This window comes from Danio rerio, chromosome 23 (genome assembly GCF_049306965.1).
Source record: "Danio rerio strain Tuebingen ecotype United States chromosome 23, GRCz12tu, whole genome shotgun sequence".
Classification (NCBI taxonomy): Eukaryota; Metazoa; Chordata; class Actinopteri; order Cypriniformes; family Danionidae; genus Danio; species Danio rerio.
In genome coordinates this window covers 46,285,001-46,310,000 of record NC_133198.1, presented here as the reverse complement: position 1 = coordinate 46,310,000, position 25,000 = coordinate 46,285,001, and the positions used below count along the sequence as shown (strand labels likewise).

The following is a 25,000-nucleotide window of genomic DNA, read 5'->3' as shown; positions in this document are numbered from 1 at the left end:
AGCTGCTGTGAGGCGTTTTCCCCTCGGTGTAAGACGGCATCTTCTGCAGTTTAAATGAAGCCTTGTCATCGCTAAAGTCAACATTTTCTCTTTATTTCAAATATATAACCAGCCCAAACAAATGTAAATGACCAAAAAGCCTGTACTGTGCCACTGACACACTGATTTAATAACTGTGACAAAGTAAAAATATAGGCTAGTGTCATTTCGAAATGACAGAAAAACACAAACCGTGGTGAATACAACACACGAAATACACAAACGGCTCGCAATTAGAATGAACAGCAAATCAGCCAGCAGAGGATCAATAACAGACTTTAATTGGTCATTTTTGTAAATTGCACGACTTTCATACCTGTTCAGTTTCATGCCAGTAACGTTACTCTGGTTTGCTCTCTCTCTCTCTCTCTCTCTCTCTCTCTCTCTCTCTCTCTCTCTCTCTCTCTCTCTCTCTCTCTCTCTCTCTCTCTCTCTCTCTCTCTCTCTCTCTCTCTCTCTCTCTCTCTCTCTCTCTGTGTGTGTGTGTGTCTTAGGGTGCTTTCACACCTACACTTTTGTTTCGGAACGTATCTCGTTTGCCCAGTTAGCGCGGTTTGTTTGGCATATGTGAACAGGGCAATCGCGCTCTGTTCCGCACCAAAATAATCGCTCCGAGATCGCTTGAATGAGGTGGTCTCGGCTCGATTGAAACGAACCCTGGCGCGGTTCGATTGCAGTGGGAAAACGATCCGATCCGAGCGCGGTTATATCACAGTGTTTTATGGATATGTAATAGGCTTACGGCTATATGAAGAGAGAATTATGAGTAGGGCGGGAAGTTTCGCGAGTCTCCGGATGCCCGCAAACGAGTGATGATCTCCCGGTAATCTCGCGTCTCCCTCCCGGTCTTCAAATAGGCATCGTCGCGCACCCTTCTCACCCCTCCCCACCGCATCTCTCCTCAGACACGTCACGTGCGCGCACCCTGTCAATCATCACCAAACCACCACCTCTCCTGACAGCTGAGCGGGACGCTGCAAAATAAACCCTGACACTCTGACCAATGTGAGGAGAGTTTACTCACACGTGACTTGTTTTAGCTCTTTTGGTCCGATTAGAAACTTTGCAGTGTGAAAGCGAACCGCTCCAAGAGCAAAGAGCAACAATGTAACTTTTGTAAATCTCTGTTTCGGAACAACTGAATCGATTCACAGGTGTGAAAGCACCCTTAAAGAGCCGCTGAGCTAACACTGTATTACTGACGTCAGAACCGTGAACTAGGAGAACGTTTTTCTCGTATTTGTGACGCGCTTGAACCACATGTGACAGATTATAACGGCTTTAACAGACACATTTCTAAGTTGTGTGTCACAAAAACACTCTGTTATCCATTAAAAACGTTATTGAAACCCATTTTCGGAGCGTAAATTACCAGTAGTACACGCTGTAAGTTTTTAGCATTCTACCGGAAGACGCTGGTCGCTATGGCGCCCTCCATGCATCAGCCATGAAAAAGGTCTATATTTGCACTACGCTTTATACAAGCATGTCAATTTAACAAAATGTATTGCTGTTTGAATACAGTATATCATTATAGATGTGTAGTACTAGTGAATTTGCAGTAATCTCTCAGACGTAATAAGCTCAGACAAGTTCTGAAACTGCCGCTAAAATATCTGTGATTGTGAACAAGAAAATAATAAATGGTCAAATTAAATTGGGGCGAGGCAGTGGTGCAGTAGGTGGTGCTGTCGCCTCACAGCAAGAAGGTCGCTGGTTCGAACCTCGGCTCAGTTGGCGTTTCTGTGTGGAGTTTGCATGTTCTCCCTGCCTTGGCATGAGTTTCCTCCGGGTGCTCCGGTTTCCCCCACAGTCCAAAGACATGTGGTACAGGTGAATTGGGTAGGCTAAATTGTCCGTAGTGTATGAGTGTGTGTGTGTGTGTGTTTCCCAAGAGATTGGTTGCAGCTGGAAGGGCATCCGCTGCGTAAAAAACTTGCTGGATAAGTTGGCGGTTCAATCCACTGTGGCGACCCCAGATTAATAAAGGGACTAAGCTGACAAGAAAATGAATGAATGAATGAAATTAAATTGTTAAAATAAAGTGAGAAGCAGATCGGTTTGACTGTACAAGGGAAATACCTTCACACTGCCGTTGGTATGCAGAGGGGTGATCTGCCGTTAGGCTGCAGGTGGGAAAGGCCATAGATATATACATTAGATCTCGCCTACCCTGTTGTTGTCTATTGAAAGGAATGCATCAATAGAGCCGCCATTTTGGAACAGGGTAGCGCTCCTTTGAAATGAATGCGGGACCAAGGTACAGTGGAGGATTGTGGCCATCCAAAGCCAGTTATATACACATATACACATATATCTATGATCGGGAGTTTTCCTGGATGTTAGTGTGTAATTTTTTTTTCTAATTACGAAAATTATAATTTTACATCACTTGTCTACATTGATGGATCAGTGACCGCACGGGCATTCCTGACAAAAAGCTTGTGTTTGTGTGTACAGAAATGTACTATTCACCCTCCCTGTTAAATTTAATATAATCTGTGTCCTGAAACACAGCTCCTCTCCTGCTTTCACTTCTCATACTGACGGAGAGAGCAATTCGTTTGTGAATGAATCCCCGAAACCACTCTTTCACTAACGTTAGCCGACAATAATACAAGTTTCTGTCAGCGCAGCGTCTCGTTGTCATATTTCTTTTGCATTGTTTGCTGATTTTATTCAACAAAACTAGCATAAGCCGAGCGTTTAGTGCGAGTTGGTGCTACTTTGCCTTATGGTGAATGCAGTAAGTGACTGTTATCATCAATAACGTAACAAAAGTTCATAACATACAAAAACGTAAAAAACGTAATATTACCTATGAAATGTTCTGCCTTTATGCTTTGTTTTCTTTGTTTGCTTGTTACTACACTCGTAGACAGCGCTAAAGTCCCGCATCTTCACGTAATAACACTGTCTTGACTAGTGCGGTTGAATGACATTTGTCCTGGGAGCACTGTAGCAATGTGGCGGCGCTATTGACGCATGCTCAGGGTCCCTATGCGATATCTAGTGTACATATCTATGGGGAAAGGCTGTTGTACGAGGACTGGGTCACCTGTCAGTGCTGTGAGGCGGGGAAGGGTGGGCGGCATCACCCACAGCTCGTTGAGAAGAGTAGGGACAGTACAGTATGGACAAATGACAGTCTATAAAAATCCCCAGTAACGCACAATAAAGTCCCTAGATTTGTCGCTAGTCGCTTTTTAAAAAAATTGTCCCTAGGGGGGTCTGAAAAGTCGCTAAATCTAGCGACAAAGTCGCTAAGTTGGCAACACTGGAATCGGTATCAAGAAGGAAAAAGAGTATCGGAACATCCCCAGTGAACATATATTTCTTTATTTTGTAAAAATATAGTTTTGTAATAGATTTTTCATTATCTTACAGCGATCTGCGTGATTTAAAACATTTTCTATGCTAGGTCATTATACTTATCCCCTATCTCATCTGTTTTCCTGCAGTCTCCACATGTACGGCGGTGTGTAAGAAGAATCCTCCACCTGTTCCTCCACGCAACGCCTCCAAACCCTACATCTCTGTCACTGTCCAGAGCAGCACCGAATCTGCGCAGGACACCTACCTAGACAGTCAGGACCAGCGGAGCGAGGTCAACAGCCAATCAGGACGCAGCAACTCCTCCGACAGCCTCGCCAGCTCTCGGACAGGCAGTCTGGTGAAGGGCTCCAAGCGGCCGCCCATCCTGCCGCCAATCCCTGCTCCGCGGGAACCCGTACAGCTGCCCAGCGCCAGGGTGACCACACCCCCTCCTGCAATAGCCCCGCCCACTCCAGCCCCCGATGCAAAACCGCAGCCCCTGAGCCTCACTCTGGTCCCAGACGAACCACAAGCTCCACCCAAGAGGAAGCTCTCATCCATTGGGATTCAGGTGCGTTCATGAATATTCATGATGTTGTCATTGGACTTTTATGCTAGCAACCTCATGTGGAAAAAGTTGAAAGAATTGGCACACTGCCACTTTAGCTCTCAAAAGACAATTTAGTTGGACAATGTTTCGTCCTACAAAGGTCATCATGTCACACAGGAAATACAAGAGAATCCTAGACTGTGTCTGAAATCGCCTACTACTCAGTAGGTACTGCATTTGAAGTTAATGTAATACTCTACCATTAGAAAACTATGTTCTGTACAGTATGAATGTGAGTAGTATGAATGGAACTTGGATGAACTATATCCACCATTTTGTCATGATCACGTGACTTACCCGCGTCAGTTGCGTGGTTTTACTCTCATTCATGTACACTTCAGAATCTCGCCGGAGGTAGTAAGTCATCCGGATAGTTTTTGGATTCTATGAATTCAGACATACTACTCGGCTAGCATACTGTTAAACACTAACTAGGTAAACACTAATTTTTCTCCTCACGGTTCGTCCATTCAAAACTAAAAGGCAGCCTATTAGAATTACTAGATAGAGGACTACCAATAGCCCCTTAAAAATAACAAACTAAAAGTCTTTCTATAATAATATTGTGTGTTTCTGTTGAATATTGCTAGGGAATTTTAAAGCTAGGGCCTTAGGGAATATAAAAGAAAAAATCTTTCCCACAGATGTGTTTGTAATGCTAATGTCACATTTAAGGGATAGTTCACCCAAAAGTTTAAATCTGTCACAATTCACTTGCACTTGATGAGTTTCTTTCTTGTTTAACACGAAATAAGATTCTGATTTTTTTGCATATCGTGCATTTGCTCTTAGCCTCAAAGCAACATCTGGATCCGTTTATTGCTGTCACAGTTAACACAGTTTTTAAAATTAAATTTTTAAATTTAGGATTTATTTTTAGTACATTTTAATTTTATTTTTTAAATTAACTATGTATTTTATCAAATTTATTAATTATTTTTTTTAATTATTTTATTCGATTTTCTTATTTTATTAGGAAAAATATTATTGTATAAAAAAAAAAAAGGAAAATGTTTGTTTTTTTATGAAGGTCCAGTTTATTATTTTTTATTAGGTTTTTTTTTAAAGTCTTTGCATAAAAACATTATAATAAATGCCATATTCAGCTACCTTTGCCATACAGACTTACCCGCGTCAGTTGCGTGGTTTTACTCTCATTCATGTACACTTCAGAATCTCGCCGGAAGTTGTTGGTCATCCGGGTAGTTTTTGCATTCTATGAATTCAGACATACTACTCGGCTAGCATACTGTTAAACACTAACTAGGTAAACACCAGGCACGTGCACACATAGGGCTCAACCTGTGCAGTGCATATGCCCTTTTCAGTCTTGGCTAGAAATTGCCCTTCCAAAATTATCAAAAGTGCCCCCGCGACACATCCCCCTCCAGCCCTTCAGTAGTAGCCCTTCACCACCCCCACGGTTTACAGTACGCGCGGCAACACTGCTGATCAGAACGCGCGCGACAACACCGCTGTTCTGTATGCGCGTGGCAACACTGCTTATCAATAAGCACGCGACAAAACCCCCCACCTCCCCCCCACTCTTCAAAAAATTAATCCTGCACATGCCCTTTGGACGGTCTCTGCACGGGCCTGGTAAACACTAATTTTTCTCCTCACGGTTCGTCCATTCAAAATTAAAAGGCAGCCTATTAGAATTACTAGATAGAGGACTACCAATAGCCCCTTAAAAATAACAAACTAAAAGTCTTTCTATAATAATATTGTGTGTTTCTGTTGAATATTGCTGGGGAATTTTAAAGCTAGGGCCTTAGGGAATATAAAAGAAAAAATCTTTCTCACAGATGTGTTTGTAATGCTAATGTCACATTTAAGGGATAGTTCACCCAAAAGTTTAAATCTGTCACAATTCACTTGCACTTGATGAGTTTCTTTCTTGTTTAACACGAAATAAGATTCTGATTTTTTTGCATATCGTGCATTTGCTCTTAGCCTCAAAGCAACACCTGGATCCGTTTATTGCTGTCACAGTTAACACAGTTTTTAAAATTAAATTTTTAAATTTAGGATTTATTTTTAGTACATTTTAATTTTATTTTTTAAATTAACTATGTATTTTATCAAATTTATTAATTATTTTTGTTTATTATTTTATTCGATTTTCTTATTTTATTAGGAAAAATATTATTGTAAAAAAAAAAAAAAAGGAAAATGTTTGTTTTTTTTATGAAGGTCCAGTTTATTATTTTTTATTAGGTTTTTTTTTTAAGTCTTTGCATAAAAACATTATAATAAATGCCATATTCAGCTACCTTTGCCATACAGACTTACCCGCGTCAGTTGCGTGGTTTTACTCTCATTCATGTACACTTCAGAATCTCGCCGGAAGTAGTTGGTCATCCGGGTAGTTTTTGCATTCTATGAATTCAGACATACTACTCGGCTAGCATACTGTTAAACACTAACTAGGTAAACACTAATTTTTCTCCTCACGGTTCGTCCATTCAACATTAAAAGGCAGCCTATTAGAATTACTAGATAGAGGACTACCAATAGCCCCTTAAAAATAACAAAATAAAAGTCTTTCTATAATAATATTGTGTGTTTCTGTTGAATATTGCTAGGGAATTTTAAAGCTAGGGCCTTAGGGAATATAAAAGAAAAAATCTTTCCTACAGATGTGTTTGTAATGCTAATGTCACATTTAAGGGATAGTTCACCCAAAAGTTTAAATCTGTCACAATTTACTTGCACTTAAACACAAAATAAGATACTTTAAAAAATGTTGGAAACTGGTAACCATTGACTCCTGTAGTGTTTGTTTTCCATCTATGGAAGTCAAGAGTAAGTAAATGTTCATTTTTGAGTGAACTGTCCCTTTTTAAAGGGCCATGAAACCCCCTCGTTTCAGCAGGGTGTTTTTCACACCTCTACTTTGGAAAAAGTCAGAAAAGTGGGCGTGTCCAGCTCTGTTTAGGGGGGAGTGTCGGAGGAACTAAAGTGGGAGGGTGTGGGAGTGTGTATTTGGGCATGCGCGAGTTTCAGTCAAAATACACACACATGAGAAAGTGATGGTGTTTAACCTACATGGACATCTGTAGTCAAATTATTTGCCAAATTATTAAATGTTGGACTTTAACAGCAGTTTGGCTCTTTCATTCAGGGAATTCATTCATGCCCCTCACGACAAACACGATATTTGATTCGAGGATCTGCTCTAAGCGTGTATTTTTTCATGCAATGTTTGATACCGCACGGCGAATGAGAGAAAAAAAAACTCTGCATTTCCCGGAAACTTAGATACACACGGCAGGTAGCGTCAGAAAGCCGCGTGTGTTATTCCGGTCACAAAATGCGGTGCTGTGTTTGCACTCAGTGCAATAGTTAACTTAATTCGATACGAACAAACTGAATAAACAAAGAGCACTGGTCGCTCACTTACCAAATCTGTAGAGACAGGACAATCACCAGCAACTAGAGCCGCGTCTTTATGAAGAGGAGACTAACGTTACAAGCGAATCCGGATTTCAGCGTTTGCAGATGAGAACAGCTCTCAGGTAAACAATGTTCCTCCTTAGACACGTAAGTTATTGTTGTCGAGCGTCGCGTACACCGTTAATCCACACGTGAACCAGCTGAGCTCTCACAGAGAGAAAATGAAAACGAAACTTAATGGCAGCAAACTTTAAAACAACACTTCACGCTTGTTTTGCCAACACAACGTGGCGTCTCTGTGGCGTTAACACGGTGACGCTAATGAATATTAATGAAGTTGCACAATAGAGCGCGCTAATTGGTTTGAACCAAGCCTTACTCATGCATTAATGCATCACACTGTAAGACGTAATAAGACACACTCTGGCACAGGCGTCCAGTCTGCACGCTGGAATACACGCTATTATGTCATGACCGTGACGCAGCTTCAAAAATTCGTTTCAAACAGGAAGTACGAATGTGCTTGAAATAACGCAAAAACAACCAATTTACACTTTTTAGTGAAATATAGGTGTCTTAATAGTGTTTTTAGCAGTGTGGGACACATATACGACTGTCAACAGCTCAAAACATGTGTTCTGGTGTTTCGTGACCCTTTAAAGTACCAAGCTTTAAGATTATTTTTATGATGGATGGAGTGAAAGTACAAAGTTGCAAGTATCTCTTACTTTTCGTTATGTATATGGATTATTTGTTGCACAACTTTATTATTTAAAGTAATACGTTTATTTTAAATTTGAATTCCCAGAACTGGAAGTGCAATCCACAACTTTAAATGCAGCTTTAAAAATGAACTGTGTTGGTACAGGATGTTTGTGTTATTTCATTTTAATTTGCATGAGTTAAACTCCACACTGATTTTTTTGCATATCGTGCATTTGCTCTTGGCCTCAAAGCAACATCTGGATCCGTTTATTGCTGTCACAGTTAACACAGTTTATAAAAAATTAAGTTTTTAAATTTAGAATTTATTTTTAGTACATTTAATTGTATTTTTAAATTAACTATGTATTGTTTTATTAGATTTATTAATTATTTTTGTTTATTATTTTATTCGATTTTCTTATTTTATTAGGTAAAATATTATTTTAAAAAATAAAGGACTAGGTTTTTTTTATGAAGGTCTAGTTTATTATTTTTATTAGTTTTTTTTTAAAAGTCTTTGCATAAAAACATTATAATAAATGCCATATTCAGCTACCTTTGCCATACAGCAAGTAGAAAATTAAACAAAGTTCTCAAACACAAATATGTCAAGTTAAATGTTGATGAATCCGTAAAGCTACAGAAGATCTGGGTTTTATTAGTTGTTTGATTTACAGACTTCACAGCAGCAGGTTATTATGTTGTTTATGCTTTAAGAGCTGCTACTAAATATGATGCAGATCTAACATCAGTCGTATTTTAATATTATATTATAAATATTTATATACATATAACATTTATTTTTAATATACAAAATACTTTATTGAAATGTTAAAGTGCACACGTGTTAGTGCGTGCAATTTAAGAACATGCATTAACTTTATTTTGACTGGACTGAAATATTTGTATTTATGTCACAATGTAATCAAATAAACATTATATTTTGTGATTTAATAAGCAGTTGCATTAAAAATAATAATATTTAATACATATAAATAATATAATAATGTACATACATACAAATAATAAAAATCATAATAATTATGATGTAAAATAGACATAAAAATCATAAAAATATAAAAAATTATTATGAATTCTTTGCCTTTCGTTTTTGTCATTTGACCCGCTATACTTAAAATAAATACAGTATAATTTATGCCAGACAGGCTAATCCCTTGAACACAGACTCGCATTGATATGTAAATATGGGTGTTTTTATGTTAATGAGCTTGTGAATGTGATGCACCGTAACTAATTGTGAATGAGCCGTTTGTACTTAGTTTAATTCAAATAGGTGAACTCTGGAAAGAGGTTTGAGTTCTGCATCAAATTTTTCTTTGTGAAGAGCACTTGCTTTATTACATAAACATTTAAATGATTTTTTTTTTTGTGATTTCTTCAAACTAACAGCATTAATGAAAAGTGCTTATGTGGGCTCTAAAAGGAAAAAATTTATAAATAATAATTCAAAATCAAATTTTTAGGAATTTAGGCTAGTTATTTTCTTTTTCAAATATTTCCCAATTGGTTTTTAACAGATTCAGGAATTTTTCACAGTATTTCCTATAAAATTTTTTTCTTCTGGAGAAAGTCATATTTTTTATTTCGGCTAGAATAAAAGCAGTTTTTAATAATAATAATAATAATAATAATAATTCCTTACATTTATATAGCGCTTTTCTGGGCACTTAAAGCGCTTTACACAATGGGGAGGGAATCTCCTCATCCACCACCAGTGTGCAGCATCCACCTGGATGACGCGACGGCAGCCATTTTGCACCAGACCGCACACCAGCTGATTGGTGGAGAGCAGACAGTGATGAAGCCAATTGAATATAGGGATGGTTAGGAGGCCATGATGGACAGAGGCCAGTGGTCAGATTTGGCCAGGATGCCAGGGTTAAACCCCTACTCTTTTCGAAGGACATCCTGGAATTTTTAATGACCACAGAGAGTCAGGACCTCGGTTTAACGTCTCATCTGAAAGACGGCGCTCACTGAGCAGTATAGAGTCCCCGTCACTATACTGGGGCATTAGGACCCACACAGACCGCAGGTTGGGCGCCCCCTGCTGGCCTAACTAACACCACTTCCGGCAGCAACCTAGCTTTCCCATGTGGTCTCCCATCCAGGTACTGACCAGGCGCAGCCCTGCTTAGCTTCAGTGGGCGACCATGTAAGAGTTGCAGAAAGCTAGCTGCCGGCTTTTTAATTTGTTTTAAACTATTTTAAGGTCAAAATTATTAGCTCCCTTAAGCAATATGTGTTTTGAATTGTCTACAGAACAACCCACTGTTATACAATGACTTATAACCATAACTTTACCCTAATTACCATAGTTAAGCCTTTTTAACCCTAATTACTCACTTTAAGCTGTATAGAAGTGTTTTAAAAATATCTAGTCAAATATTATTTACTGTCATCATGGCAAAGATCAAATAAATCCCTTATTAGAAATGAGTTATTAAAACTATTATGTTTAGAAATGTGTTGAACAAAATCTTCTCTCTGTTAAACAGAAATTCGAGGGAAAAGTAAACAGGAGGGCTAATAATTCAGGGGGGTTAATAATTCTGACTTCCACTCTATATGTTTGTGCTTCAGGTGGATTGTGTGCAGCCGATTCTGAAGGAGGAACAAACCCCCACCACCAGGTTCCAGTCCATCGGGGTTCAGGTTGAAGACGGCAGGCCGTGAGTTTCCTTCAGAAAGTTCATTCCTGCGGGGTTTAGCAGAGAGGAATTTGATCCGCTGTAAATGTGTGTGTGAGTCAGCAGCGGATCTCTCTCTATCAGCCTTGTATGGTGCTGAAAACACTCGCTAATAATGATTCAGAGTCGTCGGCAGCCGATAATGAGATTCCGTGCGCATCTCCGGCTCACTTTGTTTCCTGGCGCAGGAGTCTATTTTCATATCTCTCCATCTCTCATTTACATGTCTCTCTCTGTAAGTGTGTGTGCATGTGTCTCTCCCACACACCAGCTGTCTGTCTATGTCTCTCTCTCTTTTTCTTTCTCTCTCTTGGACTCAAGTTCAAGACATTTTATTTTATAGTTTTGCCAAAGCATTTAAACATTATTAAAGGGCACCTATGGTAAAAAAAACTACTTTTCAAGTTATTTGGACAAACATATGTGTATATATAGTGTATATACCATCATATTGGGGTGATACAAACACACCCAGTCTTTTTTTTCAATTTGACAATATAAAAACGGTGGACCAATTAGAGCAGTTTTCAGAGCGACCGCAACTTTACGTGGTAGTGCGATCCCCCCGCCCACCGAATTGATTGACAGCTGCGCGCATTAACATGTTCTGGTAGTGACGTGTATATATCAACAAGACCAGGCAGACATACCCAAAGCAACCGGGAATAAAAGGTCTGTTCTGTTCGCTAGGATCAGCAATCATCATCAAATGTGATCAAGAGTGAGTTTCACATGTTTAAAGTGTTTTAAAACAGTGCTCGTGTATAATTAATTACAACGATTTACTTCAGTTTTACTTGATCAGCACAGCCGCGTGTCAGAACAATTATAAAAGAAGACGCTTCAATCCCAGTTTGTGAAAGTTAAATCAGGTTTATTTTGTACATTAGCATAACAGATATCCACACAGCACTGGAGATTAGCCTGTATCCTGACACATTTGAGTGCAAAAACAGTGCTAAGCTAAGCGCTGTCTGTCTGCCTGCCTGCCTGCGTGCGTGCGTGTGTGTGTGACCTTTGTAACAATATTGTGTGACTCATCAATGCAACTGCACAATACTGATCAGTAAAGATTAGTTTTTCCTGTAGTATTTCTCACAAACGCTGCGTGAGACCTTCTTCCTCAAAGTCTGTCTGTTGTCTGACGCAGCCGAGGGAGGAGATTAAAGCATGCGGGAAGGCACGTAGAAACAGTAGGCGGGGAGGACTCGCCTTAAAGGCGCAGTACTACAAAACCACCCCCTGGTGGAAATCAGTATAAAACAGCATCTTTTAAAAGCTATAATGAAAAATCTGATGGGTGTTTTGAGCTGAAACTTTATATACACATTCTAGAGATGCAAAAGACTTATATTAAATCTGAAAAAAGGGGTAACCTAGGTGCCCTTTAAGTCAAAATTATTAGCCCTACTGAGATTTTATTTTATTTTTTTGTTTTTCCAAATGATGTATTTTTCACAGTATTTTCTATAATATTTTTTCTTCTGGAGAAAGTCTTATTTGTTTTATTTCGGCTAGAATAAAAGCTGTTTTAAATTGTTTTAAAGCTATTTTAAGGTCATTATTTTTAGCCATCTTAAGCAGTATTAGTTTTGGATTGTCTACAGAACAAACCACTGTTATACAATGACCTGCCTAATTACTCTGACTTTAACCTAATTAACCTAGTTAAGCCTTTAAATGTCACTTTAAGCTGAATACAAGTGTCTTGAAGAATATCTAGTCTAATATTATGTGCTGTCATCATGGCAAAGAGAAAAGAAATCAGTTATTAAAACTGTTATGTTTAGAAATGTGCTGAAGAAATCTTCTCTCCGTTAAACAGAAATTAGGGGAAAAAACAGGGTGGCTAATAATTCTGACTTCCAACTGTGTTTATTACACGGCTGTCTGGAGTACTTTGTTCGAATTGGTCAGTTTCGACTTTCTAAGTTATGCTATTCCCAGATAACAACCTCTGAAACTAATAGCACAGGCTCATCCGGGTGCAACAAATCATCTTGATTGTCAGTGAATACGTTCACACCTATATTTAAAGAGTCATGACTCTCCCACTTTCGGTTTAGGTCCACCTTTTTGTTTTAATAAAAAATAAGACTATTAATAAACATTGTGAGAGGATGGTGGCATGATTTTTTTAACTGATAGTATGATGCGTATTCATGGCTATTGATCTTATCTACCCGCGACCCACCCATAGTTAAACATCAAGTAGCTGACTTTTTGATTACCTGACCCGCCGATCAAAGGCAGGACTCGTGAATATGAAAGAATCGCGCATAACAGAATTTAATGCGTGCCTAATATGCTTTGAGAGTGACTCCATAAGGGAACGTACACTGCACACGCTGTGCAATGTGAGAAGTCGTGGACGCATAAGCGCAAGGATAGCTCATCCTTTAAATGTCTATGCTTAATCGTTAATAGATAAGGTCTATGGATTTTATGGGTGTCACGATCCTCCAAATCCTCGATTCGATTACATTTTCGATTCTAAAGGCACGATTCGATTCGATTTTCGATTATGAATAATTAATTAATTAATGACCAATTAATTATTTGTAGCCTACCGTTTAAACTACCTGACCTGCATGGTCTTTGTTTTACCCATAAACAAATCATACAGTAAATGAATAAAGGCAAGATACACACATAATTACCACCTGTCAATCACTTTTTTTGCGGGACTCGTGAATATGCAGTGATCTGTGTCGTTAATATGGCGTCGGTAAAAAAAGACGCACAACCAACAGAAACCAGCCAACAGTATCTGAGGTGTGCGCTAAAATGACTAAGTACAAGTGAGTGAAGATTGAAGCAGTCCTCTGACTGCCTGGACCTGCTGTCTCGAGCGCATGGCTGTGTGTGCGTCTGTGTCTGTGTGTGTGTGTGTCAGAGGTCAGAGAAGAAGGAGGGCTGCTCATAAATGCTACACGACATGGTGGATGTCAAATCGTTGTCGTTCTAAAATGCCATTTAAAAACAAAGACAGTGTAAACAGGGCCTGAGTGTGTACTTTTCGTGACCGGATTTGCAACGGGGGCGGACGGAGGATAGCGATACCGGTGTTGTCTATTGGACGAACCCTAATACGTACATAGCAGAGCTTGCAAAACTGTGAACGTTGTCAACATAACTCACTGGAAATCCAAAATGCTTAAACACCGGCGACTTCATTGAAAGAGAAGAGGATTTAAGCTCTGTCGATGGGTCTCCTGCTTCAAACAAGCCTGTTTTTTCCCGCTTGGCAAGCCAAGCTGACGTGACATGGGGGCGTGGTAGCATCGACGATTCTATTTTTTGATTCGATAATCGAAATTGAGCATAAATTTCGATCAATTTCGATAAAAAATTGAAATCGTGACACCCCTAATGGATTTGCAGGGTAATCAACAATGTGTGCATATTTTTGGCTTGGAACAGCCTTCTGTCGAACAAATAAACTTAATTGAAACCAAATCTATGAAATATCTGTATCGGTACTCTGTATCGGCGAGTGCACAAATTAAAATACTCCTACTCGTGTTGGTTTGTAAAAAAGTGGTATTGATGCATCCCTGAAAATAATATGCTTTGAAAGACCGGATGTGACGGGATTCCTGCACTTTAAATCCGATACCCTTTCAAAAACAATGTATTATTTTTTTAAGCATTACTGGAGTAATTTGATCTCATGTAGTCTACTACTGTTGTTACTGTAAGTTGCCTAGACCAGCACATCCCTACTGCTTACTTATTTTGTTGCTATTTTTGCGGTGGCTGATGTTTCTTCCAACACATTGATTTTTACATAATGCACTCATAACCTAATGGAGGAGGTGTCTATCTGCACTCTCTATTGACCTGAGTCTGAACTGCTGTCAGTGTTTCTCAGCATCTCATTTCTCTGTGTGTGTCTAGACTCAGCCGCTTCACTAGCATGGCGTCTAGACAGGAGACGACGGAGGCTGAATCTCAGGAGCAGTCCGACGGTAAACATTTGGGAAATAAAACGCCCGGTCAATCTTTGGACAAACCCTCCCTGGCGGACATGACCCGCTCTGCTTCGACCTCGCTGCAGGAGAAGTTGGATCCAGCATTGGACCCATCCCGCCTCCCTCCACCAGACCCGTCTCTGCAGTCCGGCAGCGGGAGCGTTAATGGAGCCGTAGAGCAGCTTGGGGGATCGGCCTGCCTCAGGGACGGGCGATGCTTTCAGAAGCTTCTCCAGGCCGAAACCGACCGCATGGAGGCCTGGTGTCAGCAGATGGAGGAGGAGACCAAAGACAAGCAGCTGTCGGAGGAGGGTGAGTTACGCATGTACTCAACTAATCGGTTACACAACTGAGCCAGTCGATTTCTGATTGATAAAGTGAATTAGTTTTATTTACACTGATATATTTCAAATATATCAGTGTAAAACTAAATCTAAATTGACTTAACAAAACCAAAGGCAAGTAGCTGTTGGAGGAGGATAAGTTACTTATGTACTTAACTAATTGATTACAAAATTTACAGCCAATCAATTTCTGATTGATGATTTTAATTACTATAAATACACTTAATTAAATTTACTTTAGTTATAAATTTGCTTTTGTTATTCAAGAGATCGATAAGAAGCAGCTGTCGGAGGAGGGTGAGTTGCGCAAGTACTCAACTAATCGATTACAAAAGTAACTGAGCCCATCGATTTCTGATTGATAGTGAATCAGTTTAAATATACGTAATTAAATTTACTGTAGTTATTCAAGAGATCGATAAGAAGCAGCTGTTGAAGAAAGGTGAGTTGCGCAAGTACTCAACTAATCGATTACAAAAGTAACTGAGCCCATCAATTTCTGATTGATAGTGAATCAGTTTAAATATACGTAATTAAATTCACTGTAGTTATTCAAGAGGTCGATAAAAAGCAGCTGTTGGAGGAAGGCGAGTTGCGCAAGTACTCAACTAATCGATTACAAAAGTAACTGAGCCCATCAATTTCTGATTGATAGTGAATCAGTTTAAATATACGTAATTAAATTTACTGTAGTTATTCAAGTGATCGATAAGAAGCAGCTGTCGGAGGAGGGTGAGTTGCGCAAGTACTCAACTAATCGATTACAAAAGTAACTGAGCCCATCGATTTCTGATAGTGAATCAGTTTAAATATACGTAATTAAATTTGCTTTAGTTATTCAAGAGATCGATAAGAAGCCACTGTTGGAGGAAGGTGAGTTGCGCAAGTACTCAACTAATTGATTACAAAAGTATCTGACCCCGTCAATTTCAGATTGATAGTGAATCAGTTTAAATATACATAATTAAATTTACTGTAGTTATTCAAGAGATTGATAAGAAGCAGTTGTTGGAGGAGGGTGAGTTGCGCAAGTACTCAACTAATCGATTACAAAAGTATCTGAGCCCATTGATTTCTGATTGATAGTGAATCAGTTTAAATATACGTAATTAAATTTACTTTAGTTATTTAAGAGATCGATAAGAAGCAGTTGTTGGAGGAGGGTGAGTTGCGCAAGTACTCAACTAATCGATTACAAAAGTATCTGAGCCCATTGATTTCTGATTGATAGTGAATTAGTTTAAATATACGTAATTAAATTTACTTTAGTTATTTAAGAGATCGATAAGAAGCAGTTGTTAGAGGAGGGCGAGTTGCGAAAGTACTCAACTAATCGATTACAAAAGTAACTGAGCCCATCAATTTCTGATTGATAGTGAATCAGTTAATATATACGTAATTATATTCACTGTAGTTATTCAAGAGATCGATAAAAAGCAGCTGTTGGAGGAAGGCGAGTTGCGCAAGTACTCAACTAATCGATTACAAAAGTAACTGAGCCCATCAATTTCTGATTGATAGTGAATCAGTTTAAATATACGTAATTAAATTTACTGTAGTTATTCAAGAGATCGATAAAAAGCAGCTGTTGGAGGAAGGCGAGTTGCGCAAGTACTCAACTAATCGATTACAAAAGTAACTGAGCCCATCGATTTCTGATTGATAGTGAATCAGTTTAAATATATGTAATTAAATTTACTTTAGTTAATTAAGAGCTTGATAAGAAGCCGCTGTTGGAGGAGTGTGAGTTGCGCAAGTACTCAACTAATCGATTACAAAAATAACTGAGCTAATAGCTTTCTGGTTGATAAAGTGAATTAGTTTAAATATACATAATTGAATTTACTGTAGTTGTTCAAGCGACTTTGGAAGAAGCCGCTGCCAAAGGGGGATGAGTTATCGCTTTTCGTTTGTATTTAATTAAATTTATTTTATTGTCACAGCATGTGTCCTATGATGAGTAAAAAGCTTAGGTGCTGTCTCCAGACACGTTCCACGTTCATATCGACCCTGGGCATCTTCTTCAAAGTGCATTAACAGTTTTGCGCTTAAGCGCCTCCAAGTGCTGTTTATTGTAGCTTTATCAGCTTCGTACACATAAACAAAAGTGCCAATCTGATTGGTGGAGAAAAATGAGCAAGAGGTGTTTCTTTAAAAATGATGCATTTACGCCTGGCGTTTTGTGTGTTGGGGTGCACGGGCACAAAAAGCGCCTTGGTGTGCACGGGCCTTTATGCATGTACTCAACTAATCGATTACAAAAATAACTGAGCCCATCGGTTCCTGATTGATGATGTGAATTAGTTAATTACATGTAGTTAATTTTACTGTTGGTGTTCATGAGACCAATAAGAAGCAGCTGTCAGAGAAGGATGAGTTACGCATGTACTCAACTAATCGACCACAAAAATAAGTCAATCAATTTCTGATTGATAAAGTGAATTAGCTTAATTTATACTGATAATTTTTCAAAATGCATAATTAAATTTACTCAAGCTGTTCAAGAGACTAAAGACAAGATGTCATTGGAGGAATCAGTGGAAATCTGGATCCGTGTGGGCCTGCTCATGACTAATAAATGTCCAGGAAGCTGCTTTAATGAACGGTCAGCCGTGGTGTCTTTAACGCATGTCTGCAGTCAGTGGATCATGAATTAAGGATGATGTCAGTCTCCCCATTAATGAGCTTTAATCACAGGCGTCTCGATCGGCGGCTAATTTTATCTCCTGCAGTCTGGGCTTGCAGTCATCAGGTTTGGACCTGTTGTGAATGAAGAGAGAGGTTGAGATGCTCTGATTGACCTGATTGGCTAAAAGCTGAAATCGGATGTTTTCTGCTCCACATTTGCAATCAGCAGCTGCTGTTTTCTTCTTTCATTCTCTTTTTTTATATTCTTCCTTCTGCATTTTTTTCTTCAAACATAAGATAAGATATCTGTGCGTTCAATTAGATGGTTTGGGATAATGTTTAATATATCTCCTTCTCTATGTGTGTGTTTAGTGTTAGGGAAGATCCGCAGTGCTGTCGGCAGCGCTCAGCTCTTAATGTCGCAGAAGTTTCGGCAGTTCCAGGGTCTTTGTGAGCAGAACCTGGTGAGTATCATGATCATAGTCATTTCAGCACTCATATGATCAAATACAACCAATACTAATCATATTTCACCTCATGATCTGAGGATTAAATACATTATATTAAACACATTTTTTTGGTCCCATTTCTGCGTTTGTATTACCTAATTGCCTTTAAGGGTGCTTTCACATCTGTAGTTCGCTTCATTTGGTCCGGACCAAGGGTATTAAATGATACATTGTTGCATCTTCTGCCGTCTTTGGGTCGTTTTCACACCACACTGCTGGCTTTGGTCCGAACCAGTGGAAACGAACCAAAATGCAGTCATCTGACAAAATCCGCTTCTCTCATTGGCCAGATGTTGTTGAACATATTTCCTAAATTGCTTATTGATTGGTCAGAATTCACGTGCGGGAAAATGCCAGTGAACTCCCGCAGGTAAACAAAACCGGCAGACACAAAATGTCGTTTTTACTCTGGAGGGACGACTGGCTGGCTGATTGTATCTCTGCTTTAGACAAACTATACATTACGAAAATGAAGCGCGGCCGCGGCTGGAAAACAGTGTTTAATGCATCGCTCGTCACTTCAGGAGGAGGCGTGAATTAATTTAGCTAAACTGTGACATGCTCATCTTGCGGAAATGATCCATCAGGTAATGTTTTTCCCTCTCTGTTGGTAAAACGCTGTCAACAAATATTTTTCCTCCATATCCCATAATGCACAGCGCATCGGCCTACGGCAGCTGAATTAGTCCAAAAGCGCAGTACTTTTTGCGGTTGGACCTGTTTTAGTACGGATCATATTCTCACCACAAACGAACCGCTCAAGGGTTCATTTGAAAGCGTACCAAGAACACCTCTTCAAGCAGGTCTCGGTACGCTTATTTGGTCCGCTTTTGGTGCGCACTCGAGTACGATTGCTGCATTCACACCTGCCCAAACGAACCGCACCAAAAGGGGAAACGAACTCTAGTGCGATTCAACCGAACTGAATAAGGCTGGTGTGAAAGCACCCTTAGTTTTACCTAAATTCCTCATAAAATCTATTTTCTGCTTTACATTAACACCCGCCAAATGCGGGTAGATTTCAGCTCTGGCAGGTTAGACAGACACCTCCACTAGCCACCTTGGCTGGTTGGAAATAATTTTTAAATTGTAGTTGTCTTAACAGCAGGGTTCGACAATAAGCATGGCCCAATATTCGTGCAAATGTGATCTTAGAATTGAGAAGCACAACTGACAAAAATAACTGTGTTGGCGTGAGCAAAACAGCTAGAAAGAAGGTAAATACCGAGAGGATGATCACTCGCTCCCACAGGTAATGCGCACGACTGTTTAAATGCGCACGCGCTCCCGTTTACTTGCGCGAAGCAAGTGCCTAGAGGAAGCGCAACTGGTGTGATCCAAACAGTGACTGGGGTGTGAACAGTTCTCTTTGAAATAGACTGGACAAAGAGCGATAATCGTGCATCCACAGTCCTGCTGCTTTTAAGAGCTCAAGATTAAAAAAAGACATCTTCTTTTGTAAGCAGCAGCGGTCACTGCTTCATTTGAATTATTTTTTGAACAGATTATTAACAAGCCTAATGTGTGTGTGTGTGTGTGTGATCATCCTTTCATTATCAAACACGGTATGTTTCACCTGCTTTCTTTTGATATGGTTTACTTATATTATTATTTTTATTATATATTAATTATATTATTTTTACAGTTTATGTGTAGTTAACTGCTGATCTGGGGCTTTTAGCCAGGACAGATTACTGTGCATATTTCAGATACGTGACAATAATAATTTTTTTAAAAATGTAATGTTTTTTTAAAGAATTTTTGTTGAACTAAAAAGTGTACCTATAAAGCTATAGTTTCCTTGTTTTGACACATTTAAATATTGTGGCTAAGAAATACTTATTTGGTGTGGTCAGAGATAAATTTGGTAAATCTTTAATTTTGAGCCCTGAAAAGTCATGTGGAATAAAAGCTGATTGCATTGTGACAAGCCATTTGCTCATGCACACTGAGCAAGCTAATACACAACACACACAATAAGTGAAATGAATGAGAAGGCATGTGGACATACACAACATCTAAATCAAGTCATTTAGCATGTCAAAGTCAAATTTATGCATATACCCAACAAGAATTCCCAACAAGAAAAGTGTGGCTAGTGAAAAAAGCGAGTGGCTAGTAATGATGGAAATCTACTAGCCACAGTGGCAGGTGATCAAAAAAAGTTAATGTCAAGCCCTGTGTGTGTGTGTGTGTGTGTGTGTGTGTGTGTGTGTGTGTGTGTGTGTGTGTGTGTGTGTGTGTGTGTGTGTGTGTGTGTGTGTGTGTGTGTGTGTGTGTGTGTGTGTGTATGTATGTATGTATGTATATATATGTGTGTGTGTATGTATGTATATATATATGTATGTATGTATGTATGTGTGTGTGTATATATATATATATATATATATATATATATATATATATATATATATATATATATATATATATATATATATATATATATATATATATATATATATATATTAGGGATGTAACGGTATTGTAAATACCGTCATACCGCAATATTATTTTTTTTCGATATTACCGAAGTCGCATGACTCGGTAAAACTATAGGTCTTCTGAGAAAATTTGCTCAGGCGAATGAAGCGAACGGGATGTAGCGAAAACTACAATTGCCATCAGCCCATGCTTGACCATCATCCCTTGCGGTCTGTTGTCGCTACAGATCCAGTAATGCGGAAATGGAGTGTGCTGCTAGAAGCGGGGATGAAAAGAGCTGGAAAACTTTAAAGCAGGTCGCACACCAGAAGCGGCGCTCGGCGGCGCGCCGCGCAGCGCCACGCAGCGCCATGTATTTTAGAATTCTAAACAGGTTTCTATCAGGATACACACACCGGCGGCGCCCGGCGACGGCTCAGGACGCAGTTCATTTTTCAGCCGCGCCACAGAGCGCCATCTGATTAGTTTCATGTTAAATATCATTCGAATGTGCGCGTCTGGTGTGTGATACTTATAAACTGTCATGTACATCTGAAAACGGAAGCGGGGCTGCAGACATTCGCCTCTCTGATTGGGGCTTTTCCTGAATATTAAGTAGCCTAACACGCACAGTTCCTGCATTATCTCCGTGTAAGTTCAGACTTCGCAAGTTTGATCAAGGCTGCAGTCTCTTCTTTTCAGTTTGATATGGAAAAGCAGATTATACCGAGGACACGGGTAAATCTTCAAAGGGAACAGTGTACTTTATAACTTCATTCACATTACCCTGGCTTCGTTGTTTCACTTTCTCAACAATAAAATGTAAACATGATTTAAGGAACTGCCTATTTTCATTTTAATATTAGCAACTTAGACAGCAGACATGTTGAGGCGTCGTGCTGCATAAGATGAGCGTCATTTTCACTGTGTGGATATTTATAACAAAACGGAGCCGATAAAAACACTGCCTCCTTTCAATTTCAGTGAAAATACGAAACACAGCCTCTCTTTAGCTGAGTATCAGTTTTAATAATCGATAATGGCCATTTTAAAAGTATAACATACAATAAGTTTATACATTATAGGAAATAAAGGCAAGCGATCAGTCAATATACAGAATGTACGTGGTTACATTAATCATTAACTTATCTTTGCGCTCAGCCAAAACACGTTACCTGAGAACAAGTAATCCAATGACCAAAGTCAGGGAATATGTCGTTATATGCCAACTAGATATTAAAGTTTGAGGACAAACTTTATGGTGGCTTGAAAAGCCGAATCTCAAAGTTTGAAGTGGTTTTAAAGTGTAAATAGAATGTTAGTATGATTTTAGCTTGAGTTAACATATTACTAGCATGAATTAGCATGTTGGTAGCATGATTCTTACATGAATTAGGATGTTGTTAGCATGATTCTAGCATGAATTAGCATGTTACTAGCATGATTCTAGCATGAATTAGTATGTTGTTAGCGAGATTCTAGCATGAATTAGCATGTTACTAGCATGATTCTAGCATGAATTAGCATGCTACTAGGATAATTCTAGCATGAATTAGCATGTTAGTAGCATGATTCTTACATGAATTAGCATGTTGTTAGCATGATTCTAGCATGAATTAGCATGTTACTAGCATGATTCTAGCATGAATTAGCATGTTGTTAACATAATTCTAGCATAAATTAGCATGTTACTAGCATGATTCTAGCATGAATTACCATGTTGTTAGCATGATTCTAGCATGAATTAGCATTTTACTAGGCGGTTGCTAGGGTCTTTTAAGTGGTTGCTAGGTGGTTGCTAAGGTGGTGCAAGGCAGTTGCTAAGGTGGTCTGACTAGTTGCTAGGTGGTTGCTAAGGTGTTGCTAGACGGTTGCTAGGGTGTTTTGAGTGGTTGCTAGGTGGTTGCTAAGGTGGTGCTAGGCAGTTGCTAAGGTGTTCTGACTAGTTGCTAAGTGGTTACTAAGGTGTTGCAAGGTGGTCGCTAGGGTATTCTGAGTGGTTGCTAGGTGGTTGCTAATGTGTTGCTAGGCGGTTGCTAGGGTGTTCCGAGTGGTTGCTAAGGTGTTGCTAGGTGGTTGCTAAGGTTTGCTAGGTGGTTGCTAAGGCGTTGCTAGGTGGTTGCTAGGGTGTCCTGAGTGGTTGCTAGGTGGTTGCTAAGGTGTTGCTAGGCGGTTGCTAGGGTGTCCTGAGAGGTTGCTAGGTGGTTGCTAAGGTGTTGCTAGGCGGTTGCTAGGGTGTTCTGAGTGGTTGCTAGGTGGTTGCTAAGGTGTTGCTAGGTGGTTGCTAAGGTGTCCTAAGGGGTTGCTAGGTGGTTGCTAAGGTGTTGCTAGGTGGTTGCTAAGGTGTTGCTAGGCGGTTGCTAGGGTGTCCTAACTGGTTGCTAGGTGGTTGCTAAGGTGTTGCTAGGTGGTTGCTAAGGTGTCCTAAGTGGTTGCTAGATGGTTGCTAGGGTGTTCTGAGTGGTTGCTAAGGCGTTGCTAGGTGGTTGCTAAGGTGTTGCTAGGTGGTTGCTAGGGTGTGCTGAGTGGTTGCTAGGTGGTTGCTAAGGTGTTGCTAGGCAGTTGCTAGGGTGTTGTGAGTGGTTGCTAGGTGGTTGCTAAGGTGTTGCTAGGCGGTTGCTAAGGTGTCCCAAGTGGTTGCTAGGTGGTTGCTAAGGTGTTGCTAGGTGGTTGCTAAGGTATTCTGAGTGGTTGCTAAGGCGTTGCTAGGCGGTTGCTAGGGTGTCCTGAGTGGTCGCTAGGCCCTTACTAAGGCATTACTAGGCCGTTGCTAGGTGGTTGCTAGGCGGTTGCTAGGGTAATTTGGGTGGTTGCTAGGCAGTTGCTAGGGTACCCTGGTTGGTTACTAGGCAAGCCTCACATACATGCTTGACAAAACATTTATACTTAGTAAGCATTTCTAGCAAGTTACAGTACTTGGCTAGTCAATATTAGCATGTAGCTAGTCACTGCTAGCATGTGTAGCATATATGAAGTTCCGTTTGCTAGCATGAGTCAAACGAGCCAAGTCTCCAAGTCTCTACGATGTTCTGATGCTGAGATATAGCTGTTGATGAATGGTTGCTAGGGTACTCTGTTTTGTTGCTATGGGCGAGGTTACAGAGTGAACTTGAATGTGGTTGGTTGTCTTAGTCAAATGAACCAAGCCCCATGTCTCTATGACACTGCTATGCAAAGATATGCATCTTGGCCTATTTTAATGGAAGTCTATGGAATCAATTTGGGGGCGTGGCTTGTGAGCTTTATTATCATATTGAGATGCTCATTGGTTGTCTGAGTCAGATGAGCCATCCCCCAAGTCATTAGGACACTGCTATGCAAAGATATGCATGTAGGCCAGTTATTAACATGAGTCTAGTATGAATTAGCATGTTACTAGCATGATTCTAGTACAAATTAGCATGTCATTAGCATGTTTCCAGTATGAGTTAGCATGTCATTAGCATGATTAGCATATGAGTAGCATGTTGCTAGCATGATTGGCATGTCATTAGCATGTTAGAATTATAAGCATTTAATAGCACAGCTAATTACAGTCTATAGGACAGTTGCTAGGGTGCAGTATGTGGTAGTTAGGGGTGTGGCTAGAAAGTTAAAAGGCCATCAGTGATTGGCTGCTGGCTAGACTGAGTTAAATGAGCTCAGCCATTAGTCTGTATGACAGTCTGATGCAGAGTTATGAGCTCACAAAGTTTGATCCCATGTTAAGTCAATGAGAGTCTTTTGTAATGGAAGTCTACGGGACAGTTGCTAGGGTGCAGTATGTGGTAGTTAGGGGTGTGGCTAGAAAGTTAAAAGCTCATCAGTTATTGGCAGTTTGGTAGTCTGAGTTAAATGAGCTCAGCCATTAGTCTGTATGATAGTCTGATGCAGAGTTATGAGCTCACAAAGTTTGATCCCATGTTAAGTCAATGAGAGTCTTTTGAATGGAAGTCTACGGGACAGTTGCTAGGGTGCCATAAGTGGTTGCTAGGGAGTGGCTAGTAAGTCTAAAGGTCATCAGTGATTGGCTGCTGACTAGACTGAGTTGAATGGGGCCTGACTCTAGTCTGTAGGACAGTCTGATGCAGAGTTATGAGCTCACAAAGGTTGACTCAATGTTAAGTCAATGGCAGTCTTTTACAATGGAAGTCTATGGGACAGTTGCTAGGGTGCCAAAAGTGGTTGCTAGGGAGTGGCTAGTAAGTTTAAAGGTCATCAGTTATTGGCTGCTGGCTAGACTGAGTTAAATGAGCCCAGTTAGAAGTCTGTAGGAACGTCTGATGCAGAGTTATGAGGTCACAAAGTTTGACCCAATGTTAAGTCAATGGGAATTTTGGGAATTTTCCGGGTCGTTTTTCGGAAA

General features: G+C 39.7%; 1 protein-coding gene across 7 annotated transcripts in view; it reads left to right on the top strand.

Moving 5' to 3' along the window:
• dlgap4a (discs, large (Drosophila) homolog-associated protein 4a) overlaps window positions 1-25,000 on the top strand; it is a 309,291-nt gene that overhangs the window by 276,022 nt on the left and 8,269 nt on the right. For all 7 annotated transcript variants that reach the window (XR_012398800.1, XR_012398801.1, XM_073939424.1 and 4 more), the window contains 4 exons: window positions 3,501-3,925; window positions 10,673-10,761; window positions 14,680-15,065; window positions 18,098-18,189. Coding sequence is in view for 5 of the 7 variants with exons in the window: in XM_073939424.1 (XP_073795525.1) it covers window positions 3,501-3,925; window positions 10,673-10,761; window positions 14,680-15,065; window positions 18,098-18,189 (992 nt within the window). In the remaining 2 variants the exon portion in view is untranslated. The remainder of the gene's footprint in view (window positions 1-3,500; window positions 3,926-10,672; window positions 10,762-14,679; window positions 15,066-18,097; window positions 18,190-25,000) is intronic.